Below are 26,540 nucleotides of genomic sequence, written 5' to 3'. Positions count from 1 at the left end.
CTTTGGGACAAGTGGAAGAATTTATTCTCCAGGGCTGTCAACATGGCACATTTCACCAGCAAAAAATTCATTTTAAAAAAGTGTTAATTCATTGGGGTCTAGCTTAGAGAGAGTGCGTTCTGTAGAATCAGAGTAACTTTCAAATGATCTTCCCTCTTGAAGGGCTGTAACGTACCCTGAAGAAGGCCCTGTGGGAAGCACAGCGAGGGCTGTAAGCATTGCCTAGTCTGTTATATGTTAAAATATTGCTTTAGTGCAGGATGCTGTACCCTTGTTTTATCATTGCACCTGTGCAACTGTTGTAATTCTTAAGAGACACGTCACACATGGATTTGAATTTCCCTGTATTTTGCTGATTACTGGGGCTAAACTTGGTGTCATTCTTCTTGTCATTTCAACTCTGGTTGGTTGGCTTGCATTGCAGCATCAACCACTATCCATTATGTCAATACAGTACCTTCAAAACATACTAAACTTGAATGTAGTTGTTGTTGTTTTTGTACTTTGTAAAGTTTTTTGGCAGAGTTCATTGAACAGTGTGGACCCTGCATTGACATAACGCTGCCTTAAAAAACTCATGTGCTCCACTTGATAGTAGTGACCTTTGATGTCATGGCTTCCCATCCTCTGTCTGCCCCATAGGAAGTGCTCGAACTGGAAAAGACTCTGGGTGGCTACCTGATAGAGGAACCCAAGCCACTACTCTTTAAAGACAGTTATCACAACCTACGCCTCTCCATCCATGATATCCCCCACTCGCTGTGGAAGAGCAAGCTGCTGGCTAAATACCAGGTGGGTGGCCAAGTGGTAATATGAGTCACATGGAATTTTTCATGTGTAGCAGTACACTGGAACGTTAGCTGCTAGTGCAGAGGTTGGGGGGAGGGGAAGGACAGGGCGGAATGATCCGAAGGTGCCCCCAAAAGGGAAACTTTACTAAAATGGTCCCTACAGAAACAACAGCTATGAAGCAATTATTCATCCATCTTTTTGTAGAAGAGAACACCCAGTCACACAGGGACCCATGTGTTGTGCTCACTCATACATAATTAAGCAATAACGCATGAATGACTGTATATATGCTGTGTGTGTGTGTGTATATATATATATATATATATATATATATATATATATATATATATATATTATATATATATATATAATATCAATATTTGAATGCCAGCAGCAATCCAGGCGCTTAAGTATGTTTGGATTATGCTTTACGTGATCTGATATAGATCTGTGATCATGCCTTTGATTGTGATAAGTAAGCAATGTTCATACTATTGAGATCTAGAAATCCAGCACTTTGCCTAATCACTTTCTTATCTACTCAAGATTTAGGGCTCCCCCATCTACTCGTGATTATCTGCTAAGAGAGTGATACAGCTCTCTGCTCTCTCAGGCTGTCTTCTAAGGCAGTGGCTCTCAACCTTTCCAGACTACTGTACTCCTTTCAGGGGTCTGATTTGTCCTGTGTACCCCAAGTTTCACCTCACTTAGAAACTACTTGCTTACACAATTAGACATAAAAATACAGCTTGTACTGACTTCTCTAGTGCTTTTTATGTAGCCTGTTGTAAAACTAAGCAAATATTTAGATGAGTTGATGTACCCCCTGGAAGACCTCTGTGTTCCCCCAGGGGTACACTTACTCCAGGTTGAGAACCACTGTTCTAAGGGAAGGAGAAGGCAGCAGGGGAATTTTCATTTACCATATTTGACTCAGGGTCCAGCATGGCAGCTGGGTCACTGTCTGTCAGCTTTCCCTGTCCCACCCTGCCAGTTGTCAGCACAGAATGATCCCTATCTCCTGCCAGTCAAAGTAGAAGCTGGGAAATCTAGAATATGACTTAAAAGCAAATCTATATGGTATTTACAGGGCTGTGTGGCCATTATTATGGTTGTTGTACAGTTAATTGTCAGGCACCTAGAACCTTTTTGGGAGGCATTAAAAAAAATTACCACTTAAATAAATAATTTCAAATATGAAAAAACCCAATGGGTTTTAGTCAGGAAGCCCTTTCTGTATTTACGAAGGGTTGTTGAGATTTGTGTAACATTCTACTGAACTAATCTGCTGTGATAGGAAATCCCCTTTTATCACATCTGGAGTGGCAGCCAGAGGGCTCTGCACTGCACCTTCACCCTGGAGAGATACAGCCTGGCTTCCACAGAGCTCACCTGCAAGATCTGCGTCCGGCAGGTGGAAGGGGAAGGGCAGATATTCCAGCTGCACGCTACACTCGGAGAGGTGAGCAAAGAGAAGGGGAAGAGAGCAGGGAGGCCGTGCCCACTCATCATTATAGCTGGGAGGGCAGAGGAAGGAGCAGGGTCTGATGATATCTCTTCTGAGGGTATTAATCTGAACTCCCGGGGCTGATTCTGATCTGAGTTTTCCACCAGTGTAATTCTGTTGATGTCAATAGAGTGAGTGCTAATATGTGTGGTGTAAGTGAGAGGTACAGAGAAAAGCCCACTGAATTGAATGATCATCCAGTTGCAGCTATTGCTGAGATACCAGCAGATTCTGGCAGTAACAGCAAAGGGGCTAAGAATTTGTTACCCTGCTTTTGAAAATATCGATGCGACATTGATTTTTGGTACATGAGCAACCCCTAGAACACTCACCTGTGGATCACGAAATAATAGCACATAACCTCTGCTGTGTACGAGTTCTGTTTCCCAGAGTCTGTTTTGGGGATGGCACTAAAATGCCAGTTGGCACTGTCCCCTCTCACAGCCAGGTGAAAGTGTGCGCTAACCAATAAGATGAGAGTGAATGAAGAGGCCAAGGGCTGGGCTTTGGTAGCCAGTGCATTTGGAAGAGTTACTGGGAATTTCAGGGCTTTAATATTTGTGCAGCCCTGAAAGTGTGCTCTGATGCTGCTGGCTCTGCTCCAAATTGTTTAGCCACATGCACTGATATTTGGAGGTTGCTTCCGACTGGATTCACTGAAGGGACCCTTAGGGGAAGAGCTTGGTGTCACTAAGAACTAGCTGCTTCACTGTTATATTTTGTGGCATGTTATCCACCTCTCTCTTTTTGTTTCTGTTCTTAGACATCCGTGCCGAATGCATTTTAGTGAATGTTACAATCTTGTATCTCTCTTTCCCTGTCCCAATCTTTTTTTTTTTTTTTTTAATGGTCTGTCTGAGTCTCTCTGTGATCCCAAGTTATCTTTGCTGCTGGATAGTTTTTGAAAGCACTGCTGAAATTCCACATAAAGAAACACAATTATCCCTGCTCTTGGGCAGGAATGCACAGACCCTGAATTGTGGGCAGGGTAAGGTGACAAGGGGGGACGCAGTGCAGGCTGATAAGGGAGGAGTTCTCCATTGAAATCTTTTTTTCTTAAAGCATTCTGAAATGTTTTTTCTCCCAGAATGCCAGCTCCTTTGATGCCTTCTGCTTGTACCATGGCAGTGCTGTGACTACCCAGCTGGGACCCTATGCCTTCAAGATCCCGCTATCCATCCGGCAGAAAATCTGCAACAGCCTTGATGCCCCCAATTCAAGAGGAAATGACTGGAGACTTCTTGCTCAGAAACTTTCCATGGATCGGTGGGTTTCAGTTCGCTGTATACAGGGGCGGCTCCAGGCCCCAGCACGCTGGTCCCACAGCTTTGGAGGACCTCCCGCAGGCACGGGCGGCAAAATTCCTAGAGCTGCCCCTGGCTGTATAGCACTAGATGCTTGGCTCTCACCTTCCTGCCTCACACCTGTCATTTGGGAAAACAGAGTTTTGTATTTCCTTGTTACTCTGCACTCTCCCCACATTCTCCTCTGAGGCAGAGTGGCGGGGGCTGGTGTGACCCAGGTGTAGAATCATAGACTTTAAGATCAGAAGGGACCTCCTGCACAACACAGGCCACAGAATCTCACCCACCGATTCCTGTAACAAACCCCTGACCTATTTCTGAGCTATTGAAGTCCTCAAATCATGGTTTAAAGGTGCAGAGAATCCTCCAACATGATTACGTGCTGGGCGTTTAGTGCCCATTGTTTTACATTTATCAGAAACAGTCTGAGAGTGGATTTGCTCCAGCCCCCAGAAGGCGCTCTTGCAGCATTGCTAAGTCTCAAGGGGCAGTTACCGACTTACAGGGGCAGCCTTGGAAAGTGATTATCTTGCACAAGCCTCGAGGAGAGTGTCTGACCAACAACACAGAAACCTCTCAGGGCTTTGCAGCCCCCAAGTATAGCACTTTGGGAATCCAGCGCTGTTTCTCTGATGACACAAAGCCGGCAAGCATCGAGAATGATAGTGAGCTTATAAGGGAAGGGAGAGGGAAGGAATAATGTGTGAAAGAAGACACAAAAATGAAGCACTGGTGACTCAGAAATAACACTGTGTAGCACTAGATGTACATTCAGGAACTACTTTATCCTTGCAACCCCTTTGTGAGGTAGGGCTGTGCTATTATCCCTGCTTTACAGATGGGGAGCTGAGGCACAGAGAGGGACAAACAATTTCTATAAGGGTACACAGTGATTCAGTACTTGAGAGAGAATTAGAGCTCGCGAGTTTCTGATTCCCAACCCTGTGCTCCTTCCGCTCAGCCACAGTGCCTTGAGACCTGGAGGGTGGGGAAGTTGATATTCCCTGTTGGGTTTGAATGGTGCTTTCCCCCCTTCGAATTCATACTATAGAGACCAGGGTGATGTGCATCTAGTTAGATCCTGGACTGGCTGAACATTCCTAAAATTCTGCCATGATTGTGCAAAGCAAGTGCCTCCGGCCAGGGACCTTAATGGCTCTTGGGCTGTTCTGTTTTAGGATTTCACTCTGGGGGCGGGGGTAGAGAGAGCATTTGTAATTTTAATAAAATAAAATATGCCTTGCTTTTCCATGAATGTTTTCTGCATCAGTGCTGTATAAGAAATGTAGATGATGCCCTGAGGAGCCCTGCATTTCAATTATGGCATTTCCATCCCAGTGCACATCAGAGAGAATTACCCAGATTTGCTCCAGAGTCTAATACCCTGGCCTCCTTTCCCAACACCCCTTTCTGCTGCCTTCAGACCATACCAATAGGGTAAATGTGTAAAGTTAGACACAGCTTTCTCTCTCTCTTCGTTCACAGGTATCTGAACTACTTTGCCACCAAAGCCAGCCCAACAGGGGTGATCCTGGACTTATGGGAAGCCCAGCACCAAGACGATGGTGATCTCAATACCCTGGCTAGTGCCTTGGAAGAGATGGGCAAGAGCGAGATGCTGGTTGTCATGGCAACAGAGGGGGACTGCTGATGTTACTTTCAAGTAGCTGGTAGTCTTCAGGCAATGGATGAGAGAGACAGAGTGGAGGGGGGAGAGAAGGAGGAGGAAGAAAATAGGGAACAGCCTTTCCTGAACTGATGGGGAAGAGTTGTGGGAACGGGGCCAATTTCTACTTTGTGTCTGGTGGGTTGCTGATCTGTAGCTAACAATGAGGGGTAAAGGCAAACTCCTTCTCCCACTCCTCCCTCACCAAGTCACTATCCGCCTTAGAGATCCAACCACACCGTTTACAAGCAATCCAAGTGTTAAACAGGCTCTCCTCCTCCTGGCCATCCTCCGGAGTGCAGCGCAAGAGCAGTGCATCTTTGGTGACTATGATGACAGCCATTGGTGGAAGTGGGCAGCTGTTTCCGCCATAGCATGCAGGAATATAGGGCTTCTAGAGTCTGGGTTGAGGTTTATTTTTGTTTCATTTTGGGGGGGGGGTTTCTTCTCCCCCCCACCTTAATTGTTCTTCTTTAATGGCATTTATGCTTAGAAGACTTGAGTACAATCTAGCCAAACTGCTTACTTCTGTCAAATGCTTCAGACAGCTTATTGAGGGGAAAAAAAGGAAAAAAACCAGTTTCTTAGGAAACGCAAATAATTTATTATCCAGATCTTTGGATGAGTCCTTTTTAAAAAAACAAAAACATTAAGTCTTTTGTGTATGAGCAAGAGCATCAGTCTGCTTTGCGTGAGAATGAGAGAGAGAGAGAGAGAGAGAGAGAGAGAGAGAGAGAGAGATTTAAAGTAAAACACTTGTGAGAATTAGTAATGAAAACACACACACAAAAAGTCAAGAACAACTTGTTTCCATATCTCTGGACCCTTGCTGAAGTCAGATTGGTTAAGTGCCTAGAGACCCACGTGGCACAGAAAGGACAAGCTGAGCCCTCTCCCTTATGGCTGCAGCACAATGCAAAGAGGCCACTTAAGCAACCAGCTCACAGAAGAACAAACCCCATGTCTGGAAACAAGGTTAAAGGGACATTGTTGCTCTTTTCACGGTTTTCTTCAAATGGCAACTAAAGTCCTCAGCATTGTTACAGAAGCTGAAACCTCTCACAACCTTCTCCCCCCTCTTTTCAGGGATCATTCCCTCCCAATCCCATCTCATCTCTGTTTGAATCAGAGAGAAGAATGTGGCTTCAGAACATTAGCTTCTTTTTGTGTGCACCAGTGTCATCGTTTCAGTGGAATGATAATGAACAAAGGACACTTTCAGCTGCATATCAGGGAAAAATGTATTCATTGTTGGAGTGTGGAAGTCTCTCCCAGAAGATGCAGTAGACACCCTCAAATGTGAGATGATTAAAACTAAACTGCAGGGAATACTCCTGCACTGGCAGGAAATTGGACAAGATGAACATTACTGGTAATGGGCCTTTTCCTAGTTCCTATGCAATCAGTACAGCTCTGGGAGTTTCCTTTGTTAGAAAACTCACTAAACGCCCAGCACAGCCAGCAAAGGGAGGACAAGAGGCTACAGTAGCGGTTTGTTTTTCTTCTCTTATGTGGGTTATTTAGGAGGGAAGGTTAGTGCTTTCACACAGTGGTGAATTCATTGAAAGCTAGTTAGCATCTATGGGGCAGCCTCCATCAGATTGTTACAATTCTGGGGTGGGTCAGATTTTGGAGCCCAAAGTATGTAAGATCTGTATTTTAGGGGGAAATTCTTTCAGGACATTTGGGAAAGAAAGAAACTTGTTAGGATAAATAGACCTTCATATCAACAATGTAAATACACACACTCACTGATACAGTTGTGGACTAACACACAGCAACATGCCACCATCCATAAGCCAAGACTGTAAAAAATGGGAGCCTACAGTTAGGCTCCTAAATCTATATTTTGGCACTTTAAACAAGTGGTTCCCGCTGGGAGGAGTGTTGAGTGAGAAGGGGTTATTTTTACAAAGCAAGGTCCAGTGGCCTGGGATATAGAGGTTAGTTTGAAGACCACATCATTTTAAAGTCCTCATAATCAAATCCATCTTTTGATACAATGTTTTGCAAAATCTTACTTTGATAAATTGATTGAAATATGCTTGTCCTGAACACTGGCCAAGAGACCATAAACAGTAGTGCAGCAAGTGGGAGAGGAGTTTGGCATGGTCGTGAGGTGGTCAGTGATCTGTAAGAGAGAATAAACAGCACATTAATGAAATTCATAGGTGGTACAAAACTAGAATGTGTTGCAAATACCAGTGAAGAAAGAGAACTAATACAAAGGGGACCCAGTGAGATTGGAAACACTGTCTGAAGATAGCAATATGAGATTAAAATTGGAAAATGGCAGCTGTTTTATCGGCAGAAAAAGATCATCTGAAAAACAAACTCATTGGGAAAGAAAAACCTGGCAGGCACTAATGCTAAATGAAATTGTGGGGTGGGGGAAATAAGAAAACACTGCAAATTAGACATTTGCCGCACCATGTGGCAGCAAAAATTATCAATGCAACACAACGGCATATGCAGTCAGCATTGAGTCATGAGGTCATAGTGCTACCGCTATGGCATACTGCATGCAGTCTTCAGTGCAACAGTACCAGAAATACATTGATCCAACTGTAAGGAGATAGAAGAAGGGCAATAAAAATGATTAGGCCTTTGATGGAGGGACTGACTGAGAAAAGATTGAGAACTAAGAACCGACTCCTCCGGACTTGTCTACACTTAATAAAATGAATTTGGATTAAACCAGGGTGTGAATTTAAAGTGCAGTAACTATTCCTGAATAACTCCATCTGTAGACAAGCTGGTGTAAATTGTCTGCAGTGGAGCTACATCAGTTGAGGATCTGGTCTATAATCTGTCAAACTATTTATACACACTAAAGGGTGTATAAATCTACACATATCTGAGGGGTGTAATCACCAAGGAGGGGAAGATGAACTATTTAGGGTGGCACAAGCAGATATAAGTAGGAGTAATGGAGAAATTAAGAAAAGGTGAGGAAAATTCCTAACTGGGGAATTAGGCTGGGGAATTTGTGGACCATTTAAAATTACACTGGACAAATATTAGAATATGTATAGTAGAAGACCATCCCTCACTAATCTGTCTGGGTAACCTAATTTGTCTGGGAAGGATGGCATGGAGCTCAGTGGTTCTCCCTCTTTGAACTTAGCAGTTCCTTTCTTTCCTACATTAAAAGTGCTCTGATGAAGTGAAGGTTGGTTACATAACAAAGCTGATTTTAATTAAGGGGTATCCATGAACACAACATAAGTTTCATCTCCAGGATGTGGTATTTTAATGAAAGAAAAATATTCTGAAGGGTACTTTGAATAGCCACAAATGGAAATATTTTACTCTGGTTACTGCCTCTTAAAAGTTTCTCCTCCAGGATAAACATGTCATGACACAAACAACACAGCATTATATTGTGGTGCTGCTGCATCTGCTCTGAAACGCCCAATGCACTCACCACAAGATCTTTGTGGCCAATAATATAAAACTGTACAGAATACAGTGAGCTTCCCATCATGCATTTCCCCATTTTTCTTCCTCCAGTCCACCATCTGTGGTATAATTATATAGCTAAAGAAAAAGTAAACGCAAACTCAGGGAGCTAGTGCATAACAAAAGAAGACATTGCCCTTATGAGGTAATTTGGTATTTCCTCAGGATCTAAACCTCCAGTTGCTTAATTCCTTGGCACACAAGTACTTGGAAGCCTGTTTCCATCTCTAATGCTTCCAAATTGACAGCAGACAGTAGGAAAAGGGACCCACAGGGGAGAGCACTGGCAATACTTGTTCATCTACTTAAACAACCACATTGGGAATGGATGGATTCGTTGTACAGAGGTACCATACAGTGGCAGAACAAATCAGCTCCAGTCAGTCTTGAAACTTGATTGAAAAGGACAGTCTCAGAGCTTGGAGCCTCGCCTACATGTAGGAGAGGCTGTACCTTCTTGCCTGATTAGTCAGATGGAAGCAATTCTGGGTTTTTTGTTTTTAAATACTGGGACCATTTTTATGGTGAAAACACAATCTGTTTTCTTCAGAAGTCCTTGTATAAAGAGTTTCTTTGCCAGCACTTCAGCCATTTTCTCCTAGGTGTACACTTGTGCTGTGAATTTCAGTGTCATTAGTGTAATTCGCAAACAGAAACATCTTTTGTTTCACACCCAAAATGTGCATTAAATATGTATATTAAATTTCACTTTCCCCTTTTTTAATTGCAAAAAGCCGCTAAAACCTGGAAATCTGTATATATCTATAGGTAATATACAGATCTGGATATGTATCCAAAGTTTTCGATGTATATCTTAGATGATTTAAAAGTTTCATTAAGACTCAGAACTGACTACTTGGATAGATCAAATGCTCCAATGTAGCTGAAAATATTTTTGTGTGGCTGTTTTTTAAAAAACAAACAAACAAAACCTCTTAAAGCAAACAGTGTGACTGCACGGTATTCAGGAAGTTTGACAAACCTAACCTTCTATCACAATCCCATTTCCCAATGCTGGGGACTGCGTTGGGAGGAGAGCGCCAAGCTTATCTGACATTTCTTTGTGTTATTACGTCAACAGGATTTTCAATGTGTTGTGTAGACTTGGCTAGAAAACTGAGGGACTGATCCAGTTCCAGTTCCCCTTAAAGACTCCTGTTGATTTTGGTGGGAGTTGAATATGGCTGTAATATAGAGAGAGTTCTACCAGTCTGTGTGACTCCATTTCATAATGATTTGTTGAAATTTTGCTTGTAATCTGAACAAAATAAGCAAATATGGGAAGTAATGTAGGAAGTGATAAAGCACTCAGCTAATACACAGATATTTTAACATTTTCAAATCTACCGTAAATAACCTGTCATTGTTTATTTTCTTAGAAATTCAGTGGTATCCATGAAATTTATCCTAAATGCTCTGCTCTTGAAAGACAGGTGTAGATTGTCAGTATGTCTGACTCTCTCTCTCTCTCTCTCTCTCTCTCTCGTTAAAGGATCACAGTGTGTTTGTCTCACTCTCAGATCAGTGTGTGGGTGAGATCAGGAGATCAATGTGTGTTTGTGTCCCCTTTTCTCTGAGTACAGAACCAGAATGTCTGTATATGTGCTTTTCTCTCTCTCAGATCACTGTGTGTATGTGTGTGCGTGCGTGCGTGCGTGCATGTGTTTCTTAGTCTTTCTGATCAAGGGAGCTGTGTGTGTGTGTGCGGGAAGGGAAGGGAAGGTATTTGCTTCTCTCCGATGTGTGTGTGTTGTGGCCCCTTCTCTGACTCCGTCTCGCTTGGATCATGGGATTATAGTGTATGTGGCACTCAGATCACTGGGTCAGAGTGTCCAAGTACTGTTCATGCTGCCTTCTCCTTTGGTCATATGTGTGTGTATCTCTGTCCCTTGGAGATGCACTACATTATGATCACACAAAGCAGGGTAGCAGCTTTGTGATACTGGGCAGGCATTTCACAGTTTCATTGAAAAAAATCAGCTGTTGTTTCTCTTGTTGAGAGCGTCCATTCTCTTGCTCTGCATTCTGTTTGCATATTTATATGTCCAGGGGATGAGTTTGACAGCATCCTCTAAACACACATCTGTTTATTCTGTAAACTAAGAACTGTAAATAAAGTTTAGCATTCCTATTGTAACAAAGTAATTTTTATGCAATAAATTATATTTCCTAGTCTAATAAAAAATGAAATGTGGTTTGCTTCCTTATTTCTGTTTCAATTCCAGGTGGGTTTATTTCTAGGAAAATTTAGTCTTGGTTTCACCACCCGCACTCTCGTCCTGCCATCTCTACAGGCCCTTTCCAGCCCACTACTTGGCAATGGCTTTCCAACACTCCTATCCATCCCCATCTGCACTTGTCAGTCACTGCTGGGAGAAGACCTCAGTGCTGTTCCAGCTATTAGAGGGAAGGGAGAGTTGGACTGGAACTTAACTGTGGGTGGCCAGTGTGGGCTGGAGAGAGCCTGCCACTCCAATACCAGTCCAACTCCCACACTGACCTTCCCTTGTGGCTGAAGCTCTGAGAGGCTGGCTTCAGCAATCTCCTCACTGTCACAGATGGGCAAACTGACTTCTCTCAACTCTGGTTCTAGTGTTCCCCTTGCCATCACACACCATAACCAGACCCTGGCCACCTTACCAACCATCCAACACCCAGGTGCATCCCTGCTCCCTGTACCTTTGACAAGGTCCAGTGCTTCACCGTAGCCACTTCCACTTTGTTTACTTGAACTCTCAACCTTGCCCAGACTGTATTGCACACCAGATTTGACATTGAAGGCATCTAGTTCCCAGCAGAGACCTAGCTGGACACAGCAGTGCCTCTGAAAAGGGAAATGGCCCAGGAAGACCTAGAAAGCAGGGGTTAGCACTAGAACTGGTCAGGATTTTGTTTATTTTTCATCAGAAATGCCAATTCATTGAAACTGAAACTGTACATGAAACAGCGTCGGATTTGACAAAATGTCAGAAAAGTTTTCAAATTGTTAAAGCATTTTTTTTTGACATTTTAAAAATGGGGAAAAAAATCATTTTCTGGATTGAAGATATTTTTGTCTTGAAATGTAAGCTGCTAATTAGACTGAAAATGTTAAAAAGTTTGAAATCAAAACAAAACATTTGAAAATTATCATGAAACCTTTTGATTGCCCAGAAATGGGGGGTGGGGGAGGGGGAAGGGTTTTGTTTTGTGAGTGCTTTTGACTTTTTGTCCTGAATCAGGACGGAAAAATATTTCAAACTCTCAAATATTTCCAAGAGGGAAAACCGGTAACCAGGAAAACCAACTCTAGTCATCACAAGCTGTGAACTGAGCAGCTTCTCCCCTCTTGAGGCCTCAACTGAGTGAATGGCTGATCTTTGATAAGCAGGTCATCTTACTCACAATTCTCTCTGTTAAAGAAAACCCATCATCTACCTTCATTAGGGTGACCAGATGTCCCAATTTTATATGGACAGTCCCAATTTTCGGGTCTTTTACTTATATAGGGTCCTATTACCCGCCCCCGCACCACCACCACCACCACACACTGTCCCAATTTTTCACATTTGCTGTCTGGTCACCCTAACCTTCATTTCAGCCCAAAGCAAAAGAATATTTTGCTCTTGAACAACATGCCTTCAGCTGAGCTGGAGATAGTGCCTCCCTGAGAAGATTGCATCCCAAACCAGCAGGTAAGATGCTGTACTAACTCCCAGACACAGCACTCCACTAAGCTTCTATAGGAATATAGTCTCTTGGCAACAGCCTTTTCAACTTCTCCTCTAACCCAAGGCATATAAGGGACCTGTGTATCCAAGGGGAGGTTTTAGTGGTTATTCCCTGTTGCTCTGTCCTTGCTATCCATAGCCTTTCTGTCATGGAGGAGTAAGTAGGTGACTATGGGAAGTGTACTGAACTGTACTTTGGAGTGGAAGTCTCTTCGTTTGCCACCAAGTTCTGACCTAAAGAGAGAACTATTCCTAATTTATTTGTATAGAACATTGAAACCTGCGCTTTGGCTGCCTGTATTCAGGAAGAATTAGCCTATATGGCGTGGATGCTCGGGATTTTTCCACAGGTTCAGCTCAACCAGTTGTGGCATCCGAGGAAGTGCTTGTGTAAAGACACTGGTGCTCATCAGTGCTTTTCCCACTGGGTCATTTAGCCTCCACTTAGAAGGATTAGATGATACTGTATTTAAAAATGCAGACAGATGCAGGAACATTGAATACATCAGTGCTCCTGACTTTGCTGTGAGGCATGGAGGTGAACTACTGGGAATCTTTGCAAAAAGTCTAGTGTCGACACAGCTCATGGGCCAATATGCTGGTTCATTATTTCACTAACCACTTTAATACAGCCACATCCAAGGTGGAAAGTGGCAGCTGTTCAACAGTGCAGAGCAACACTACAAATAATTTTGGGCAGGAAGTGAAGGAAGGATTACCTAGGGAGGTTGTGAAATTCCCATCACTAGAGATTAAGAACAGGTTAGACAGGAACGTCAGGAATGGTGTAAGTATACTTAAACCTGTCTCAGCATGGGGGCTGGATTAGATGACTGTTTAAGATATGTTCCAGCCCTACACTTCTATGATAATGTGGATTAATACTTTCAGAGTGGTAGCCATGTTAGTCTGTATCAGAAAAAGAACGAGGAGTACTTGTGGCAACTTAGAGACTAACAAATTTATTTGAGCATAAGTTTTTTTTCTCCTGCTGATAATAGCCACCTTAACTGATTACTTTCATTATAGTTAGTATGGCAACACCCATTTTTTTCATGTCCTCTGTGTGTATATATATATCTTCCTACTGTATTTTCCACTGCATACATCCAATGAAGTGGGCTGTAGCCCACGAAAGCTTATGCTCAAATGTGTTAGTCTCTAAGGTGCCATAAGTACTCCTCATTGGATTAATACTGTATCTGAGTGAAGGTAAAGGAGAAGGTGCAGGTAGGTAGAAGTTATTTAAAGGAACTGAAATGCAACCAGGACATCAAGGCCAACATCCCTGGCAGCTGACTCTCCACACAGAGTTAGTACTTTCCCTATAAGCTTGTCACATTTCGGAAGGGGAAGAATGTGATTCTTCTGCATATTTTGCCAGGGGAGAACACAGTGACCTGCAGAAACTCCAAGGAAAGCATCCCCCATAATATCCTCACAGAACTGCTTGCCCTTTGAAACGTGTGCCCAGTCCAGTGGGCATCATTTTAAATAGAAAGGAGCACAAACACTGCCAACTTAAGTGCAAGAGTGTAATAAGAAAAGCCAAAGAGGAGTTTGAAGAACGGCTAGCCAAAAACTCCAAAGGTAATAACAAAATGTTTTTAAGTACATCAGAAGCAGGAAGCCTGCTAAACAACCAGTGGGGCCCCTTGATGATCAAAATACAAAAGGAGCGCTTAAAGACGATAAAGTCATTGCAGAGAAACTAAATGGATTCTTTGCTTCAGTCTTCACGGCTGAGGATGTTAGGGAGATTCCCAAACCTGAGCTGGCTTTTGTAGGTGACAAATCTGAGGAACTGTTACAGATTGAAGTGTCACTAGAGGAGGTTTTGGAATTAATTGATAAACTCAACATTAACAAGTCACCGGGACCAGATGGCATTCACCCAAGAGTTCTGAAAGAACTCAAATGTGAAGTTGCGGAACTATTAACTAAAGTTTGTAACCTGTCCTTTAAATCGGCTTCGGTACCCAATGACTGGAAGTTAGCTAATGTAACGCCAATATTTAAAAAGGGCTCTAGGGGTGATCCCGGCAATTACAGACCGGTAAGTCTAACGTCGGTACCGGGCAAATTAGTTGAAACAATAGTAAAGAATAAAATTGTCAGACACATAGAAAAACACAAACTCTTGAGCAATAGTCAACATGGTTTCTGTAAAGGGAAATCGTGTCTTACTAATCTATTAGAGTTCTTTGAAGGGGTCAACAAACATGTGGACAAGGGGGATCCGGTGTACTTAGATTTCCAGAAAGCCTTTGACAAGGTCCCTCACCAAAGGCTCTTACGTAAATTAAGCTGTCATGGGATAAAAGGGAAGGTCCTCTCATGGATTGAGAACTGGTTAAAGGACAGGGAACAAAGGATAGGAATTAATGGTAAATTCTCAGAATGGAGAGGGATAACTAGTGGTGTTCCCCAAGGGTCAGTCCTCAGACCAATCCTATTCAATTTATTCATAAATGATCTGGAGAAAGGGGTAAACAGTGAGGTGGCCAAGTTTGCAGATGATACTAAACTTCTCAAGATAGTTAAGACCAAAGCAGAGTGTGAAGAACTTCAAAAAGATCTCACAAAACTAAGTGATTGGGCAACAAAATGGCAAATGAAATTTAATGTGGATAAATGTAAAGTAATGCACGTTGGAAAAAATAACCCCAACTATACATAAACATGATGGGGACTAATTTAGCTACAACGAGTCAGGAAAAAGATCTTGGCGTCATCGTGGCTAGTTCTCTGAAGATGTCCACGCAGTGTGCAGAGGCGGTCAAAAAAGTAAACAGGATGTTAGGAATCATTAAAAAGGGGATAGAGAATAAGACTGAGAATATATTATTGCCCTTATATAAATCCATGGTACGCCCACATCTCGAATACTGTGCACAGATGTGGTCTCCTCACCTCAAAAAAGATATTCTAGCACTAGAAAAGGTTCAGAAAAGGGCAACTAAAATGATTAGGGGTTTAGAGAGGGTCCCATACGAGGAAAGATTAAAGAGGCTAGGACTCTTCAGCTTGGAAAAGAGGAGACTAAGGGGGGACATGATAGAGGTATATAAAATCATGAGTGATGTCGAGAAAGTGGATAAGGAAAAGTTATTTACTTATTCCCATAATACAAGAACTAGGGGTCACCAAATGAAATTAATAGGCACCAGGTTTAAAACCAATAAAAGGAAGTTCTTCACGCAGCGCACAGTCAACTTGTGGAACTCCTTACCTGAGGAGGTTGTGAAGGCTAGGACTATAACAATGTTTAAAAGGGGACTGGATAAATTCATGGTGGCTAAGTCCATAAATGGCTATTAGCCAGGATGGGTAAGAATGGTGTCCCTAGCCTCTGTTCGTCAGAGGATGGAGATGGATGGCAGGAGAGAGATCACTTGATCATTGCCTGTTAGGTTCACTCCCTCTGGGGCACCTGGCATTGGCCACTGTCGGTAGACAGATACTGGGCTAGATGGACCTTTGGTCTGACCCGGTATGGCCTTTCTTATGTTCTTATGTTTATACTCCAATATGTTTCTCCAGGATGTTGTTGGGAAGAGGAGGATTCCTTAATTGGCTAAAGAAGCATGCTGCATCCTAGGCTTTCTTTAGTCAGGTACATCAGAGGCTGGATCTTTTTGCTTTCCTCCCCACCTGAGCTAAGAATAGTGTATGTGTTATCTGTGCCCTGTCTGGGTGGTAGTGTGTAGGGGGCACACTGATGGTGGGTGCACTGGCCATAAGCAAGTGTTTTTTTCCCCCTCAAATAAAGTGCACTTTTCAGTTTGAAAGATCCCAACCACAAAAGAGAGAGAGAGAATTGGGAACAAGTGACCCCCTGTTACCTTTACCGTGTCTATCTTGCCAGGATCCATTTTGTTAACAGAACTGTGGAAGGTTTGTCTGGTGACTGCTGCTGCCACCGCCTGGAGCCCTTATGCTATTTTTTTTACTAGCATTTAAAAGAAAAAAAGGCTGGATCCTAAAGCCTTTCGCAGCGACCAAATGCAATGCATTTTTTAAAACGGTTTTCAATTTGCATCCTTTTATTCTTTCCATGCTGTGGTAATGAGACCTGTTTTGTGCCTTGCCTCAAAGTCTTCCTGTTCACTTTAGCCTGTGATTCATTTAAAATCCCACTCCCCCTTCCCTCTCTCTAGGTCTTCCTCCATCTCCTCACTGTCACTAGCCTTCAACAATATTCAAGTGCATACTTGCATCTTGTAAACTTCCTCTATTTTTTTTTCTTCTCAGTATCTTATGATGTTTCATAGAAAGGACTGTATGAGAATAAACAGAATGGGCATCTGGAAAGGCATGGGTGCCCTGCTTGCAATGACATAAATTTTCCATTAGATGGCAACATTGCTCCTCCACCCTGGAGCCAGCATCTGAAACAGCAAGACTGATGTTTAGTTAGAGGAATGGGGGATGCATCTATTTTTCCATCACTATTATATGCTTGATGAAATGCCACTGTAATAATTAAAACATGGCTATGAAAAATATAGTAAATACGACAAAACTGACTAATAAGTGATGAACTGATCACAGTTACTACCTGATCGGGCAGTTGCCCAACTTGCCGCACATTGTCGTCTCAAAGGCAAACGCTGAGAACAGTGCTCCCTTTTTCTTCTTTTAAATCAACTCAAACAGCCCCAGATGGCCTGAGGCTGAGCGGGAGACCTGCTCATATACAGGCAGGTGCTTTAATACCATGAGTCTAATTGTCCAGGCTTCTGGGGGAGGGGAAAACAATAACTCATACATTTTAAAACCTCCAGATGGTGACCTAAACCAGTTTTTCGAAATACAAGAGTGCCTTGATTTAAAGGTCTAATGTCCCGGGGTCTTCCAGGGCTAGTGCAGTTTTCCCATTGGAAGTCTGGGAATCTCCTCTTTCCAGCATGTACACCTCTTGCTTTTAGCACTTAAGGCTCATAAAATGTCCAGCTTAAATCTGATGCTGTTTGAGTTCTGTACATTGCCTGTGTAAGGCTTTGGGACAGTGTGATTTTTACATGGATACCTGACCTGGGAGAGGTGACAGAGTGTCCATGTACACAACCTAAAGTCATGTTAACTGTGTTGAAGGATCAACAGACACACACCTCGTGCCTTCCTTTTCCTCAACCCACCATTCCCTGCCTTCAGATGGGCTGTGAGTCTTTTTGAGGGGAGCTGGGGGGGGGGGGAATGGCTACGACAGCCCCCACACTCCAGAGCAGGATTGTGTATTGGGTGCCTCCCAGCAGACCAGCTGAGGGTTCTCCTGGCTTCCATCTTGACATCCCAATAGAGAGTCCTGTGTGGACCCCTGATCCAGGGAATCAGGGTGCCCTCTCCTGGGAACTGTTGTTCCTGGAGTTGGGCTGATGACACCCTCTCCAGCTGCCAGATGATAGGTGGTAGCCCCTGGCTCCCCTTCTCCCCATCCGCAGGTGGAGAATTACAGTGGCAACCAGCAAGTCTCCTTCAGCCCCAAGTGCTTAACTGAGTACCTGCTCAGCTGGGGCTTCCCTCCATAGGACAACTGCCCATGATGCATGCAGTCTGCTCAACATGTGCTCCTCAATTGCACAAATGACATTTCTGAATCCAGTGCCAGGGCTTGAAATGATAAACAAAAGGAGAGGTAGTCTTCTGAGCATCACCCACAAACCAAGCTCCATCCACTGGGGATGACAAAATGAGACACCGCTCATAGAAGATTGCAGGTGTACAAACTTGGTTCCATCTACTCCGCTGGCCTTTTCAGACTTGACTCCCTTTCAACGGGGTCAAACACATCCATGGGCAATTTGGGTTTAGCTCTCCCTTGGTGGAACCTGGAAGCTTCACTGGACTCCTTTTTTCTTTCCTGGTTTCTTGGCTCTATGGATCAGTTTGGGGAATGCGGAGAGGAGGGAAAATTGGTGGTATTCTCCCAAATGCCACCCACTCTTTGCACCAAAATGAATCATTCAATAGTTCATGCAGATCTCCACAATATGATCCTCCTCTTTCTCCCTTACATGCTTTGTTCAGCAGTGAAATATTTCATGCTGATATTATAATTAGACATCTGATTTTACATCCCATTGGCATGAACACGGCTGTTCATTCTTCTCAGAGATATTATTTCAAGATGTTTGCAAACTCAGGTAGACATCACTCCATCAGTTTATATGTGGTTCATGCTTTTTTTTCTTCACAACAATAAAGGACAGGGACTTACCTTTGGAAAAGAAAGCTCAGCTTCTGGACTACAAGATGAGACCCAAAACTGGGGGCTGTATGCACAGGCCCAATGGTTAAGATTGCCCTTGCAATATTCTGTCCTAATTCCCAAATCGCTTTAACCCTGTGCTAGAGCTATTATCACCAGAGTTGAACATGTAATCCTATTATACCATATATATGATGGTGATATCCACGTGCTAAACTTTTTTATCATGCACCTTTGACCATTTCACCTGCCTTCTGCCCAGACATGCCAAACCCGCAAAAAAAAACCCACAGAAATTGGGCTTGGTTTTGGCTTCATTGGCTTGTGAGTTGCTTGTTGGCTAGTTTTTGACTTGTTGCTTGTTTGACTTATAGCTTGTTGATTTTTTTTTTATAGGCTCCCAGCCAGCAGGGGCAAGGGGTGTGGAGAGTCAGGGGTGCACAGCGGGCCCACCACAGTCCCAGACTGTTCACCAAGGTGATCTAGGCACATAGCATGTTGGGATTCTTAGGGACTGGCTTGTTTTGGCCTTGTTTTGAAATGGGATTAGCTTGATTTTTGGCTTATTGTGAAAGTCGGGGTGCTTATGTACCGCATGAAAGTTGGCAACTGTGCTTCTGCCCACTAATCCATCTTCCTCGGGGCTTAGTGTAAAATCCCAAACTTCTGAGCAGCTTCAAATGGCTGGCTATGCATTTCATTTTACTTGGTACTAAAATAGCCTCTCAAATAAATGTTTCCTTCTTAGGCCCTACACAGGCAATACACAGAACTCAAACATTGTCAGGTTTAAGTTGGACGTTCTATGAGCCTTACGTGCTAAAAGCAAGAGCTTTACGCCACTAGAAAGAGGAGATTCCCAGACTTCCAATAGACTAACTGTACTAGCCCGGGAAGATCCCCAGGACAGTAGGCCTTTGAGCAAGGCACACTTATGTTTAGAAGTGTTTTAGGTCACGTCTATAGGTTTTTAAATGTATGAGTTATTGTTTTCCTCTCCCTCAGAAGCCTGGACAATTAGATGCAGAGCGCTAAGGCGCCTGCCTGTGTAAGAGCAGGGATTTTTAAAAAGTCTCAGTAAACTTATTTCAATTTCTTAAAAATTATACATTTTTTTGGTGAAATGTATAGCACATATAGAATAGCCAAATGTGTGATACAAAGGTTTTACCAGCATGAGTTTGGACTGGCTGCATTACAAATGGCACGGCAGTTATGGAGGTTATCCTACAAAAATACCAGTAAAATCTTTATACCACATCACAGAGCAATGTACATAAGAACACAAGTCTGGCCATACTGGGTCAGACCAATGGTTCATCTAGCCCAGTATCCTGTCTTCCGATGGTGGCCAATGCTAGGTGCTTCAGAGGGAATGAACAAAACAGGTATCATCAAGTGATCCATCCTGTCGCCCATTCCCAGCATCTGGCAAAATGTAGTTTCTATTCATTATTATTATTATTTTACTTTTTATTGGCATTGGGGTAGCACCTGGGATTCCCAGGACCCCATTGTACCAGATGCTGTACAAACAGAACAAAAAAATGTAGTTATGTCCCAAGAATCCTTTAACTGCCCTCCCCTTTTCTTGTTTGCTTAGAGCTGAGCAAAGTTTATTCTGCCATTGCCTTCAGTATCTTTTCATTTCTTTTGCCATCTCCAGTAGGGGAGGGGAAGAAAATAGACTTTTGCAAGTCTGGTAGAAAATCCAACAGGACCTCCTCATACAGGTCCTGATCCAAAGTCCACTGAAGCAAATAGAAAGACTCCCTACTCCATGGGGCTTTGGAATGTGGCTGTCGCTCCTGGGGAAGGCAAGTGATAGGGCTAGGGGAAGAGCAGTAGAAAAAACAAGTCACAAGAATATGCAAAATCTGTTCTGGTCCAACATGTAACTGTGTTACTGATTGAACACATCCATCTTTTGGCTTTTTAAACACTTTCATGGATACTATTTACTTGATAGACCATGACAGCTTCAGTTAAATACAGATTTTGTTCCCAATACTAATTATATTGTTTACCCTGGTAGGCTGTCATGGTCTCTTGTGCTAATCTGATCAGAGGCACTTTTTAAACAGTGGATTTTTTGACATGATAGACCATAGCAGCTTGGAAATATCAGGCAAATCCTTCTGAGCTGATGGATTACAGACCCAGATAGGCTGTAAGAGCTCCTCCGGTGCTTTCATGGTTTGATATGTCAATGCAGATGAAAATCCCAAGGAAAAGTAGGCAGTGAAAGAACAACACTCATACAGAGTCATTCAGTCTTAGGTACATTCCATTTGGTACTGTACCTCAAGGGTGGCCATGTTTCCTTCTTGTTTGCTGGGGAAAAAAATAGAGCCCCAGGGGTTAATTTTACATCTGGATGACCAAGCCAGTCTGATTTATTTCCCTAAGAGGCTATGAAGAAGGTGGTGCAGTTCTGTTAAGGACAACAGACTTGTTTCCAGGAGGCTGTGGGTTGTTTTATGTATGCACACAGTGCTGCTGTGGGTAACTGAGGTGTTTGCATATCTATTTTGCAGTAATTGTTTTATCTCTGAAAAAAATAAACGTACCAGAATTTCTCAAATCTTTCTGCATGTATGCAGTCCCAGTGGAGGGCTCTGCTGTTTCTATGCCAGTTTTGATGTGGATGGTGACTTTCAAACTCTGTAGACAGGTAGGAAGTGGCAGGAGCCATTTGGACCTAGAGACAAGACAGTCATGTGCAGGCTCCTGTGCTCCTGCAGAGACGGGATACTGAACGAGATGGGCAATAGGCCTGATCCAATGTGATGATTCCTGTGTTCCTCTCCATCCTTACCTGTTTCCATACAGAGATACTCCCTGCCACTAGGGAAAGGAAGCAAAGTCTCTCCCTGCTCCCCCTCTTTTCCCCCCAAGCCTGAACCAGAGGACATAGAGCCAGATTCTCAGCCGGTGCAAACTGATGTAGCTCTATTGAAATCAAGGAGGATATGGGTCTGATTTTCAGAAGTGCTGCTAAGCACCTGCAAGTCCCACAGTGAAGTCAATGAGAGCTGTAGGTTCCCAGCACCTCTGAAAACCAGACACTTTAGAACTGTAAAGGTTACATGTGATTGGCTGCAATTTTTACTTTCAGTTTAGGGTTCTGGTAGGAAGGAGAGCAGCAGGGGAGTTGGAATGCACAGGATGATAGAACAGTAAATTAACATAGGTTGGTTAGCATGAACAGCTGGAATGGTAGTTGGGAGTAGTCTGTATTTAAATTAAATTCATTTTTAAAAAAATGAAGCTAACAACAATGAGGTAGAGAAGCATTTGGGCATAGGTCTTGTTTTGTTTTTTTTAAAGGAGGGCAAGCCTTTAATCTCATATTTTTAAAAGGGTAGGATATAAAAAATTAGAAAAAGGCCACTGTTAAAACATATATTTTAAACTATGCACATATATATGAGGCAAAGGTTAAGCCAACCCTGAAAAAGGTCATGTTTACTATAAGCAAAACTAGGACTAAAATTAACACAAAAATATTCAGTAAAAATCAAAGATTACAATTATTTTAGAGATTAAAATATAGGAAATGATCAAATTAATACATAAACAGAAAAAAAGGGAACAAATGAGATGTGTGCCTGATCACTTTGGGCCCGATATTGCAAACATTTACAAACGTTAGTAAAATTACTCACCTGTGTAGTCCCATTAACTTCGGTAGGACTACTCATGCATAAAATTAAGTATGTGTGCAAGAGTTTGGAAGAATCAGGGATCTGAGTAGTCCCCCTGACTTCATGTGGGCAAAGTCATTCATGTCTTTGCAAAATTGCCCCCCTAGATGATAAACTTTTTGAGGCAGGAACCTTTTCTTGTGTGTTTTTTCAGTACCTTGCACAATGGGACTCCAATCCTGACTGGAGCTTTTGAGCATTACAACAAAAGCTAATAATAATAATAATAAATAATGTTTTCAACCTTTTTTTTTTATGCGTGATCTCATAAAAATCACAATCCATTTTTCTGATGAAGTGAGAAAAACAAATATGATAATGCTACAGTGACAGAATATACCCCTGTGTTCACACCCTACACATTACTGTAATAATGTTTATACAAGGTATGCCTTGTGAGGTATCATTTAAAAATTCATAATTTGCTGATCAATAATAACATGGCAAAATACACATAGCAGCATTATGTGTCAAGTTATAACCATAAGCTGAGCTCAGGACTAAAAGTATATTTTCCAGATAAGTCTGGGGAGTGGCCAAGCCAGTTTCTCACAGACAAATGGCAAGATAATGCCTCAGTCAGGTGTAAACACATTCTAATGGACCATTACCAGCTAAGTGGCCATTCTCTGGCAGGAAAGGGGTCGGGGCAAAAATTCCATCTTAGCCAAGAAACAGCATGGAGTTTCCTTCTACATAGACTGCCTGCTGCCTTGCTCCCAGCTAGAAATGCTTCTTAAAAGGGGGACACATTCTCTGCACCTGAAAAGACAAAGGAAACAGCTGTTGGAGTCTGGGGGAGAGGTCCTGACCTAGAGAGTTTGATCAGTATGACTGCTGAAAGCATGTAGCGAGAAAATGTTGCTTTGAATGGAATATAGTTTGTTAAGGTAGGCACCAGTAAGCATTTTATCTTTATTTTTCTTGTAACCATTTCTGACTTTTATGCCTCATTACTTATACTCATTTAAAATCTCTCTCTTTGTAGTTAATCAACTTGTTTTACTATTTTATCTAATCCAGTGTTTTTAACTTGAAGTGGCAGGATAGCTATTTAAAATAATACACTGGCATGTTATTCCCTTAAACTAAGGAATGATGGATGTAATATATTTGTATTGTTCAGAAACAGGCTTGGCAGTACAGGACATACATTTCTGTGAGAAGATCTGGGATGGGGGTTTATTGGGGTCACCCAGCAACATAACTAAAGCTGGTAAGAGCCCGGGTGTGGCTGGCTGTAGCACACCCAGATACATAGCTGGGAATGATTTGCATGCTGGAGCCTGTTTGTGAGCTGTCCAGGTTGGAGGCTACAGCAGCAAGGCATTGTAAAGGGTACCCCATATTAAAGGGTAGGGGTCATACAGCTCCTCACTAGTCTGGATTATGCCCCTGGTATGTTATAGCTACCAAGTTACAATGTTATAGTTTTGTGATTTTAGATGTATTTATTGATTTTTCCGGTAAATATGCATTGCAGAGATGAAGGTGAAAAGCTCCCTATAAAAAGAGGAGAGGGAGAGAGAAGGAATAAGAAAAATAAATTATGCTTTTATAACATTCATTTTTTTTATTGTGTGCACTTTTATTTGAATTGGTCTTAAGTCAGTGTACAGGCAGCCCCTCTGTAGTGAGCCGGTGTGGCTCCCCTCCTGCCCAGAGGAGGGAGAACCCAGCCAGAGACCAGAGTGGGTGGAGCTACAGAGCTCTGACCCCGCCCCTCAAAGGGTCAGGCGGCAACCCAGAAATATAAAAGCCGGCCCTCAGAGCTCAGTCAGGCGCCTGCCGCCGAAGAGAACAGATGTACCACAGCAAGCTCGAGACTGGGAAGCCTCTGCGACCCGGGGCAGCCGCCCAGACTGGCCTGAGCTGCCCTGTGCCCGCTACCTGGAGGAGCTGCCGGAGCTGCCCCGTGCCCACTACCTGGAGGAGCTGCCGGAGCTGCCCCGTGCCTGCTGCTACCCGGAGGAGCTGCTGGAGCAACCCTGGGCCGACTTTCCCGAGGAGTTGCCTGACCTACCACCCAGCCCCGGCCACGATGAGCCCATGCTCATGGACCCTCTAGAGGCTGACGTCAGGACCCAGGTAGGCCCCGAGGGGGAGTACGGAAGTAGCCTAGGGGCAGCCGACTCCAGTCAGGCTGTGGCTTTACCGAAGCCTATGTCAGTGTGTTGCGGTCAGGATCCCCACTGACTGACCAGCGGAGTGATAGCCGCTGCTAGGGCCCCGGGCTGGGACGCAGTACAGTGGGTGGGCCTGCGTCCCCCCTGCCACCCCACTCTGGGGTGGCAGACTCCCCCTCTCCCTGGCCTGAGGAGGCCACTAACTGTAACTGATACTGTTACTCAGCCCTGAACCAAAGGCCTGAGCTTCCTGACTCTGTGTTTGTTGCCCTGCCCTGCCCTAGGGCCGGGCTCATAGCTCTTATTACAGCTCAGCCCTGCTGAAGGGTCTGAGCCTCTCACCCAACAGGGCAGGCGACTGCTGCAAGGACTGCCAAGGGAGACCCCGGCCAGACTATTTCCCCGGACTCCCCGGTGTGTAGTGAGCCGGTGTGGCTCCCCTCCACCCCGGAGAGGGTCGAGCCCCGGTGAACACTTGTACACCCTACCTCCCCTCACATACTGGCACCACTTCTCATTGGACTCAGGGGCACCGTAAAGCCTTCATTGACATCTATAATTGGGGAACACAGCTCATTTGCTTGACAAAAATCAAAGAATTGCTTTAAAAATGTCTGGCTTAAACTTAACGTAGAGGTAAATCAGTAACTTTACCAAAAAAATTAACACTCTTATGTGTTCAAGGAAGTGAAGTGAATAATGGGCAGACTCCTAAAACAGAAGAGAATACCTTTTCAGCTCACCAGTGTTTGGTATGTCATAGTCTGACCATGAGACTGAACATGGCTTTTTGAAAACACTGATTTTTGTAGTTATTCTTCTGCTAGAGCTTATTAATAGCAAATAAAACAGCTGATACATTTAGTTAGGGTTTTTTTTTTCTATTCTTGATTTGTTTGTGAGACAATGTTCCTTTCTGCAAATGTATCCATAAATATTCACCAAAAAGATGGACCAAAAAAAATCAGCCTGTGGGTTATTTGCAAACTTCACTTTGATTCTTCATAGTGCAGGGTCACTTAAGTCACGATATTGTTTCTGTACTGATTCCTATTTCCTAGTTAGATTGTTGAAACTTTATCCACTTTTTGCCATTTATTGTTGCTCTTCTGTTTAATGACTAAAGACTACTCTTGCATATGCACAAGTATCCTTGTTAACAAATCTTCATTATGTCCAGCTCTAGCTCAACAGGAGTGAGTAGAGACTAGCTGAAATTGCTGAGAGAGTTTAAAGACAGGAAATGGGGAGCAAGAGGGAAGAGTTTCACATTGAGTAAGCTTAAATAAAGATTCTTCTTCGAGTGTTTTCCTTTCCTATCCTTTGTTGGTTGTGTGTGTGAGTAATCACAATAAGTAAAGGCAAACGTATGTACATTTTTGCAAGCTCAGCTCTGCAGAGTGTAATATCTTTGGGACAGGGAACTGTCTCATGCTGTCTGTGTAGTGCTTAGCACACATGAGGCCTCTGGGTGTTAAAGTAAATAAATGATAATGCTCTTCCACAAGCCAGGAGAGAGTTCTGTAGTCAACAATTATCTTTCTGTAGTTCTCAGCTGTGTGGACAGCAAGTGAAATTTGAAAGACATAAAATGCTTACCCTGAAAGAGGAACAAGTAGAAAACTGAAGTAGCACTAGTAAACAATAACTGGAAATAGGGAATAAAGTAATAGAAGAAAATGGGAATTTTGTTCTACAAATGTTTTTAAACTTCTACAGTGCCTTTCCTCTTGAACGATTCCAAAGAGCATTGTATAAACTAGCAAGGGATCACTTTGTCCACAACCCTGCGGTGGAATGTAGAATTTCAACAGTTGTGAATAAGCAACTCTGCACAGTTGTTTGGGACAGAAAGTGACTAATACCCTATCTAACTGAAATTTCAGGGTATTCAGAGAGGCAGAATGTAATTACATGCAGGGCTGGCTCTAACTTTTTTGCCACCCCAAGGAAAAAAAAAAACGCCTCTCTGCCGAAACAACCCCCCAGTGCTGCCTCGCCTCACCAAAACAACCCCCGCCCCCCGAGCTCCGTGCCGCCAAAACAACCCCCTTC

General features: G+C 43.2%; 1 protein-coding gene across 5 annotated transcripts in view; it reads left to right on the top strand.

Moving 5' to 3' along the window:
• The window catches only part of UNC5B (unc-5 netrin receptor B), a 153,788-nt gene extending 147,802 nt beyond the window's left edge, over positions 1-5,986 (top strand). For all 5 annotated transcript variants that reach the window (XM_045025153.1, XM_045025154.1, XM_045025152.1 and 2 more), the window contains 4 exons: positions 643-792; positions 2,090-2,254; positions 3,387-3,565; positions 5,089-5,986. In XM_045025153.1, the coding sequence (XP_044881088.1) occupies positions 643-792; positions 2,090-2,254; positions 3,387-3,565; positions 5,089-5,254 (660 nt within the window). In that variant the 3' untranslated portion in view covers positions 5,255-5,986. The remainder of the gene's footprint in view (positions 1-642; positions 793-2,089; positions 2,255-3,386; positions 3,566-5,088) is intronic.
• The last annotated feature ends 20,554 nt before the right edge of the window (positions 5,987-26,540 follow it).

The sequence above is a fragment of the Mauremys mutica genome, chromosome 7, assembly GCF_020497125.1.
Source record: "Mauremys mutica isolate MM-2020 ecotype Southern chromosome 7, ASM2049712v1, whole genome shotgun sequence".
Lineage (NCBI taxonomy): Eukaryota > Metazoa > Chordata > Testudines > Geoemydidae > Mauremys > Mauremys mutica.
The sequence above is the reverse complement of the archived record's forward strand: the minus strand, read 5'-3'. Positions and strand labels throughout refer to the sequence as shown.